Genomic DNA, 9335 nt, shown 5'->3' on the forward strand with positions numbered 1-9335 from the left:
TGTTTTCTTGACCAGTTGTTAGCTTTTTACACAACTTTATATTTTATTTATATAAAAAATATGTATTTTTTTATCCAATGTACAAAGAAAGAGAGGCTTTCCCTCCTCTAGCCAGATACTTTTGGGAGGGATGTTGGCTTTTCCACTAGGCACTTAAAGCACTTTTGGCTCCTTCTCAGGTCCTCCACAGTCCTAATTTTTACATGCATATATTTAGATTTTTCTTTTCCCAGAGGTTTCCTCCAATGGGGGTGTCACAGTTATCTATCGGATAATCTGACACATAGGGTATGCAAGGGTTAACGATACCAGCATTTGGTCACTCACGTAACCCCAAACACTCCACAACTATCATACCAGACTGGTAAGACGCTGTCACCATCAAGTTATGTTTTAATGGCCAGTACCATGTTGAACGGATAAAAAAAGGAATAAACACCAATTTAAGTAAAACAATTTAGTAACAGGGTTTATTCCGGCTTTCTCGGGAAGTAGAGTTTGGTTAGAGCAAAGAGACAGACACTGGATTAATATATAGTCTAATCTGACGAATGTCACAGTGCTTATGTACAAAAATTATATGAACAAAGGTGGCAACAATTTAAACACAGTTTGTAAAAGTAAATAAGGAGAAGCACAGAAAACCTAATTATACAAAATCCATATTGGTCATCTGTGGGAATCTAGATTAAGTTTGATGGTTTTCCATTATATTACAAATCCATAGAAAATTCCAGACAGAAATTTCCAATAGATTTTGGTTTTTTTTCAAAAAACAGTCAGTTTTATCCCCTGGTGAGATGTTCCGCCCCTCCAGTGTCACAGAGAGACGTCCCAGGCCTAGCCCTTAGTATCACACACATACCAAACTACATCTTAACATACATCTGTTAAAACTGCCAGATCCCATTGTGTCCTCAAGATGACTCTAACCCAGCATAGAAAACTATCACCCTAAATTCCATATCATAGGGGTTACCATTAATGGTCACTGAGGCTGAACCAGAATGAATTTATTGCAGAGATCTGGTATGTAGAAGGTCTGTGTAGCTTAACTTTCCCATTGCCAAACCCCTGCATTAGCCCTCTCCTGAGTGCTGAAAAATGCCTTTTTGTGAGTTTAGAGGAATTTCTGGAGCATCGAGACATTGCCTGTGTAACAATGCAGTATTTTCTAAGGGAATTTGCAGAAATGAAAAGCTAAGCCACAGTAACTGCTGAAGGTATTGTGATTGTAAAATATGCCAACAAAATATGCTCAGGGACAGAGATATCTGAAACTACTGGCAAGCTGGATGTGTGCCAGGACTCCAGTAGGTATGTCTGAAGATTGTTAGTTCTGCAAGACATGAACACTGTAACGTACAAATATTTGAAATGTTCTTATCTTAAAGAGTAAATAATACCCCATTAACACTTTTAGATGTTTAGTCCAATTAAATACTGCACGCTGTATGGTGCAGAGTAGCGCAGGCTAGCAGGGGAAAGGTGTATATATGTATAAAAACTATAGATATATGTTTTTTGTTTGTAAGTAGCCACAGATGATGACCTGTGAATATAAGCGAGTTATATTTAACAAACGGGGCTGATCAGGTGGTTTAGGTTCTACTTTGACTATAAAAGGTAACCCACATGCCTTATGCAGAATTAACTGCTTAGTGCCTAGAGGGAGAGGGAGAGGGAAATTCTTTAAGCCAAAGATTTCTTCCAAAGGGTTTTTTCCCCTCCTGAGTTCTGAAGAATGACTCTGTGAATCCAGAGGCAAATACTGTGTCTTCTGCTTCTATCCATATATGTCACAATAACGTTTGATGTGTCATGTTGTCTGCCAGTTTTTATTTCAACATATTAAAAGAGGGGACATAGATCCCATCATCCCAAACTAGCAAAATAGAACCCCTCACCCACCAAAAAATGTCCCTCAATGCATTGCCTTTACAATCAATTTAGCCATTATGGCGAAAGAGAAGAAATATATGACTTTTATCTGGGCCAGCATTGAAGAGGCTTCCTCTTCAGATGTAATTTCAAATATGGGCACTGTACACATGCACAGCATTGTGTTTCTCAGCATTAGCTGAGGTTACTTCCACCCCTTGTGTTGTGGCCGGGTTGAACAATTAACCTAGATGCAACTTATTTAATGGCATTAGCCATGAAGACACTGACTGGATAGGGTGCCAGGAGTAGTAAAGGGTTGGGCTAATTCTCAAAGCAGTATTTCTAATTAGAACACTGCGGAATATTAAGAAACAAAAAAAGATTTAGAAAATAACTGTGACTGTTCCTTTAATTACTAACTTCCGCTCTTTCTGTATGGGTTTAAATTGCGGCGCCATGGCAGCCACAATGTTTACATCCGGCTTGCCGACCCGAGACATAAGTGCATTCTGGGTAATGTAGTACGTTGACAGTTTTTTTTGACCACGCTCAGTGCCACGAGAACTACACTTCCCAGCATTCCGTTGGCGTTGGTATTTTCCTGTGTGAGCGAGACATAGTCAGTGGTTGGCGTTATTAACGCCATATTGTGAGACGAGCTCCAGAGGAAGCGTTTGGCCGTTAACGGTTGACGTTTATGCTACTTGCGATATCCGTCGCCATCCGTCTTGTACGTTGGCTTTACCGATTAACTCGAGGTTTATAACCACGTTATAGTTGTCGGCGGCTACTTCGGCTTTGGATTGAAAGGGCAGAACCGGCTGGAAGCGGGAGGATACAGCGCCTGAGGAGAGGCCGGAGGGTTCGCCTTACACCGAGGCAGCAGCGCTTGGTATACACGCGAAAGCCGCTCTCCGGTTGCCTATCTCAGGACCTGTACTCTTCTCTTGCCTAGTCATGGCTTGCGGGGCCACCCTGAAAAGGAATATCGACTTCGACTCTCTGCACAGCCCGGGGGCCTCCGCCAAGAGGAGGAGATGCGCCCCGATGTCTCCAAGCAGCTCTTCGCCGCAGAAATACCTTCGCTTGCAGCCTTCGCCCTTCGGAGAGGTATCTTCCCGGATCACAGCAGGTGGGGCAGTTACTGAGTTTACGTGCTTTGTTGGTGGTGCATACGGGGCATGTCGGTGGGGGATGGGGGTAATCGGGGCATAAATGCCGAGAGGAGCCGTTACTGGGGTATTGTGCGATCGATACCTGTCTGGAGGAATGGGGGGTGGTGGGGCTTAGGAAATCCCACGGGGGTGGGGGGAGTATGAGAAGCCCAGCGGCTGCATAATACATGGTGGGGGAGGGGTTGCCTTGTCACCAGGGCAGCGGTTCACTGAAGGCTGGGCAGTCATTTAACTCCAGCTGTTGTAGCCCCGCAGCGCTGGTTAAACAAAGATCTGAGCAGCTGGAGAGATTAAAATATCGGTACATCTGCAAACAAAGGTGTACAAGTTCATGCACACGCTGCTAAAATGTCCTCACTTCTGATCGGCCATGAATCATCATTTTATAGAAGGGCAGACTTGTCGCCCATCGGCTGAATGTTCTGTACCGGTTCTGTGTTCCTCTGCCCCCCCCCCCCCCCGAGATACTGGGGCGCAAGGAATGAAGCGAATGCCATTTATTAACCTGGGTAGAAAGTAGTCGGTTCCTGCTCCATAATGTGTCATTGTCCTTGTGCGCAGTTGACATGAGCAGTGGATGCAGCGTTGGGGGATGGGTGTAAAGCAAAAGGTAATTTAACTGTTTCAGCAGGGAGTAAGTAAATGCTACGGCCTCGGTCCAAACTCAAGTCTTATTGTTGGCTCTTTGCTTTTTGGGAGTCGGTTTTAACATTGATTTATCTGATCGTTTAGTATTTCTGAAGGTGGCAAAACCCTACCAACTGATCCTTGTGCCAGAGCTTTTCCATATTCTTCTGAATTTCTTTTGCCTATATCACCCATAATGGCATACATGTATGAATTAATTTATATATATGTGTGTGTATATAAAGTTTTTATTTTTTATTTTAATTTATCGGCATGGCCCTCTAATGATTGCTACTTGTCTTAAGTTGATACCTTTTATCTGGCCAACTTGGCAGAAGATGTCGTTTCTCCCAGAAGGGTCCTCGATGGTTGTCTGATTAAAGGACATCATTTCAATTTAAGACCCAACTGGGCTAATATGGCAAAAATCCATTATTTTGCTCCAGCAGGGGCCATTAAGAGCATAGCACATTCCTGTTAAATGCCTCTTTCAAAGTAGGAAAGAGGGGGAGGGGTGCTTATATTACAGGCTAATTGTTTTAAAGGTAAAAGAGTTGCCCACGAAACATCAGTGGTGCTTTTCCTTTGCCAATGGGAGAAGATCATGGTTGGGTTCCTCTTGTTTAAGCTTTTTGCTGATTTGATTTGTGTAAGCTGATCTCAGGAAGACGAGCGCACGCATTTACATTGCTCAGAGGAGCTGCCATGTTGTAGTTGACACAGCTGAAAGGATAGCTGACTTGCACAGATGACTATCTCAGTCTTCTGCTGCGAGAAGATCTAGCTGTTGAATGCTCCTCAGTACTTCCATTCTTCTAATTTCTTTCAGCAAGTTGGCCCAATCTGAAAATTGTTACATTTTGTGTATTCTATCCTCTTTGGTAAAGCTAATGCCTTTATTGGCTGACAGCTTTTGAGACTGTCTAGGTCTGTTCTTCTGGTATTATATGCCTGAAGAGACCCACATAGTCTTGAAAGCTTGTAACTTCAGCTTGCCAATAGATATCTTTTACCAAATATACTAAAAATCAGTCACTAGATACTTTGAGACGCAGATCATGCTATTTTCGGTTCTGTTAATTTTTAGCCTTTAGTTTTCCAGTCTTGTTAAATGCGTTCTCTCCTATCTATTTTAGAGCAAATTCTGCAGAACATAAAACAAGAATATAAGCGTATGCAGAAGAGAAGACTTTTAGAGAACAGCCTTCAGTCCCCGGAGCCGTGTTGCTCCGCTGAGTTACAGTACAGTCCTTTTGTCTCTGCTGGGCCGAGTGTTCCTGGTGAGTGTGAGAACGTCTGTGGATAAGAGCCGCTGTATTCTGCGTGGCTGACACTGGGTTCTGTCGTATCATGGCATTTTTGCTATTCTGGGATTGCCGCTCTTCTGTTTTGGTGCTGATACTTTTATTGCCCGAGTACATGCTGTTTTTTTTTTTTGTTTTTTTTTTTTGAAGAACCACAATTTGAGGTTGTTGGACTGGATCTGCACCATTAAAAGAGCAGATGGCAGTTACTAGGGTCGGGTCACTAATAATATTAAAAAAAATCCAAATGTATATAGGTGTGTCAACCAATCCTACACTTAGGATGACTAAACGTAGCAGTAGAAACTTAATTCTTGGTACTATGGTATGGCCACTCATCCCAGAACTAATTAATCCAGCAAATGTGCTGATTCTGAATTTTTGCTGGGAACTCTGTTATCTGATGTGCAAATAAGTTGTTGCTTTGGAAACTAAAAATAGCGTCTTAAGTTTCTGTGCTATATTTTTTTTATCGGAATATGACGCAACTGGCATGGTTTGTTTTCCCACGATGCAATCAAGGTTTTGTGTAAGTGGAACATCGTCTTTTTAATTTTTTTAAAAAAAATAAAATAAACTGTATTCTTGTAGGGACATCGGCAAGTTCGCCACTTCTGCGGAAGGAGCAGCCATTATTCACGCTGAGACAGGTTGGCTTGATCTGCGAACGTCTTCTGAAAGAACGCGAAGAGAAAGTTCGTGAAGAATATGAAGAAATTCTTTCTGCCAAACTAACAGGTTGGTGTTTCAGGTCTGCTTTGACCGCACAGCGTTTAAATTAGTTTTACTCCATTTGTAGAGCTGAAGCCGGCAGTTTGGTTCTCAGGGTTCTTGCTATACTTCCAGCCTTGTCTTGTAGAAAGAGATATTAAGTATATCTAGTACCAGAGCACGGTTTATTTTACTTATTTATTTTGTTTTTGCTTCTAGAACAATATGATGCTTTTGTGAAGTTCACACATGATCAGATTCTGCGACGGTATGGAGAACAGCCTGCTAGCTGTGAGTATATTTACCTACTTTGTCTTACACAACAGTTAACACTCCAACTTTTAAAATCGCCCCTAAAATCAACAGAACAAAGCAATGACCTTCTAAAGGGAGGTGGGGGTGTGTGTATATAGATAGATAGATAGATAGATAGCACACGGCTAGGGAGTTTCGTCTTGTCTGTAGGGATGGTGTGTCCATGCATTAAGGTGATCTGTCATGGCTAAAATACAGCATGCTGCTTGCCTGCCATAATTAGAGTCAAAATTGAATGTCTTAAAAGCAACTCTCCTTGTGTTCTTTCTAACACGTGCAAGTAAGCCTGCTAAATAGCTGTCTTTGGCACAGTTGGCAACCTTTTCCACAGTTAGTTGGCAGCGTCTTTACAGAAACGGGATCCTGTAGCTTGTCCTTAAGCAAAATGGGTCGCTATTTTTATCGGCCAGTACTAGGGGTTTAAATGCTAGTAAACTAATGAGAACTGTCTGATAAAAACAAATGGCTTGTTGCTTGGAGCTCATTAGTGCCCATCAAATCCTTCAGTCTTCATATTTTGTCGAATTTGGGGATTTTCTGATTTTAGTCAAAATTCTCCTCCTTATTGATAATCTCTTGCTTTTTTTTTTACATTTTCCCCACAGATGTTTCATAAGTGACTCCTTTCTTGGCTGCTGTTTTCCTGAATAGCTGTATTGATAGTAAAGAACTGCGACAGAGGAATAACCCCCCTCCCCCGTTCTCTGTGAACACAAGTCACTTCAAGCTTTTGTCAGAGACCACCACTCTAATGCTTCAGCAGCCTTTTTTTTTTCTTTTTTTGAGTATTTCTGATGCCTGCATCACCCGGATCTATGCTACCTTGCTTCATCAGTGAAATCTGGCGTCCTTTTTTTTTCTTCGTCTTTTTTTAAATTGGATAAAAACTTGTGTTCGGGAATATGCCCTTTTGCTAGATGTGTAAATAAATCAAATTAGGATGACATTCTTGACTGCACTACAAAAAAAAATGAGAAATTCGTGGGACTGTTTTAAAGCGACATCAGCATTTGACTGTGGAGGGGTGGGACATATCTGTATTAATGGACTTTTTTTTTTGTGGGGGAGCTATGAATACGTTTGGTTTTTTTTTTTTATTTTAAATTTTGTAGTTTTATTTATTCTATTCGTCTTTAACAAACATTTAATGCATTTTTCCATATTTCATTGTTTAACTGCCTTGTAGTACTGGAATTTAGTTGGAAATAAAAAAAAAAAGTCAAAACCCTCCCACTTTTGTTTTTGTTCATCAAAATCCAGTTGTGAAGCAATCTTAGGAAACCTTTTTCTTGCCCTTCTGTGTGGTCAGAACCGTATTTCATTGGGAACACTCTGGCCTGAACCATCCTGATGACGTTAAACAAGTTGTGGTCTGGATGTGAGGGGGAGATGGGTTTCTTATAGAAAAATGGTGGTTGCACAGGACAATGCCTGTACGTAAACTACTATATTTTAAGATGTTTGTTAAATATACACAAGAGAAATGACAAATATTAATTCAAAAGGGAAATATATAATTTGTTTTAAATGCTGGCACTATCCTGAAGATCGATATAGATATATACTTTTTTTTTTTTTTTGTATTTTTGTCACTGCATACTTTATGGACTCTCTGGGGACAAATTGTTAGAACCAAGTTTCAGTAGGTGTTAGGGTGGATCCAGTTGCCTAATCTGATGAGTATTGATTTTAAGACACAGCAATCCATTAGAGATTCAAGCAGGAAATCAAGTGGTATTTGGGGTTCCGGTGTTGTCTTTATATCTACAGGAACATATACAAGACTCTCTGTGGTCTCCTGTAGTTTGCATGTTAAAGATGTAAGATTAGCATTAAATGACTTCATCTTGTATTTTAATGTGTTTTTCCAAGGTCAAATTTATTTAAAGTAGAAGTCAGTTGGCTCTCGGGGGGGGGGGGGGGGGAATACATCTGAAATTCAGAAAACTAACAGTTGTAAGATTTCCTTTAAACATGTGTTTCAAGTGCCTGCTAGTGATGTATAATGTATATCTTCAAGTGTGTGTGTGTTAGTTTACTTTCTGCCACTAGAAACAAAAGGATCTTGGCAGTATTGTTATGGCAACCTATAAACTGGTCCATTTGACAGTTTAACAGATTGCCAATATAAGACTGCTTTTCAAACAACCCCTGTGCGTTTTCCTTTTATATATTTGGAGAAGCAAGTGCCTTATTATCCTTATGTTGGGTAAAGAGGCATTTTAAGCAGCTTTCTTCCAAGTACAATGAAGAAAATTGTTGCTGTAAGGCCCACATAAGTTAACAGGAGCAGCCATTTATAAACTATAAATTGCTAGGTGTTTTAGGGAAAGATCAATCACTAAGCATCCTTAAATGAACCCCATGTTTGTCCAGTGTTCTTCTGATGGGGTCCTGAACGCTCTTCTAGCTGAGGCAAGAGAGGACTGCAGATCCATGGATGTCATTCTACGGTCAGGTCTTGCTCTTTTTGGCCAGGTGGACATTCTTGGGAATATTCATCACTGTCCTAAACCTTTTCCACTTGATCAATTAGCTGACTCTGTTACACAGAAACAGAACTTGCTGCTTATTTCCCCTGATGTAAAGACTCAGACCTTAATCAGCCTTAAGTTCAGGATACTTCATACCCCGTGGACGTTTGAATTGCCGCACTGTATTTAGAGTCTACAGTTTCTGCTGTGATGCTGTTCCCTATTGTACATTTAAATGTTTCCCATCTCTCCAAGCTATGAATATTGAGATCCCTCTGAACTCTCTCCAAGCGGTCAGTATCCTTCTGTAGCTGGGGGCCTCCAGAAATGTACGAAGTACTCTAGGTGAGGCCTGATCAGTGAAGCAGCAGATCCACCTCCCTCTGCCCGCTACTGCTGCCTCTAGCTATACAACCCAACACCCTGCTTGCTGATGCTTAACTGTACTGTGTGCTTACCTTTAAATCCCCAGAAATGACTCCCAAGTTCCCTTCTTCTAACCTAATAGGGTCCCAAATGTTATGTTCTAATTTGGGATTGTTTTACATTGAGCCATTGCCTCAAATGGCTTTACTGACTAAGCTGCAACACCAACTGTTTTTGGGAGAGGTTCAGAAAAGTCTTTTCAGCGTGACACAATGTAGGTTTAGAACCTTGTGTTGCCAACTTAATTTACATAGAGCCAACCATATATTTATAATAGACAGGGCTGGCTCGAATCAAGTCTGATTGTTATTAAGCTATTGACCCTAATGACACATAAGAAGCCAAAGACTGCTTTCCTAGAACAAAGTGAAAAACAATTTGCCTGCCATCGCCTCCCCTCCTCCGCAATATATCACTGC

The 9335-nt window shown here is 41.1% G+C and overlaps 1 protein-coding gene across 1 annotated transcript; it reads left to right on the top strand.

The window, feature by feature from the left end:
* Positions 1 to 2573: 2573 nt before the first annotated feature.
* Positions 2574 to 7245, top strand: AKIRIN2 (akirin 2). Its single transcript, XM_053458610.1, has 5 exons — positions 2574 to 3016; positions 4823 to 4966; positions 5582 to 5728; positions 5921 to 5992; positions 6622 to 7245. Exons 1-5 carry the CDS (start codon positions 2842 to 2844, stop codon positions 6630 to 6632), a joined length of 549 nt encoding a protein of 182 aa, XP_053314585.1. The 5' UTR covers positions 2574 to 2841; the 3' UTR covers positions 6633 to 7245.
* The last annotated feature ends 2090 nt before the right edge of the window (positions 7246 to 9335 follow it).

This window comes from Spea bombifrons, chromosome 3, assembly GCF_027358695.1.
Source record: "Spea bombifrons isolate aSpeBom1 chromosome 3, aSpeBom1.2.pri, whole genome shotgun sequence".
NCBI lineage: Eukaryota > Metazoa > Chordata > Amphibia > Anura > Pelobatidae > Spea > Spea bombifrons.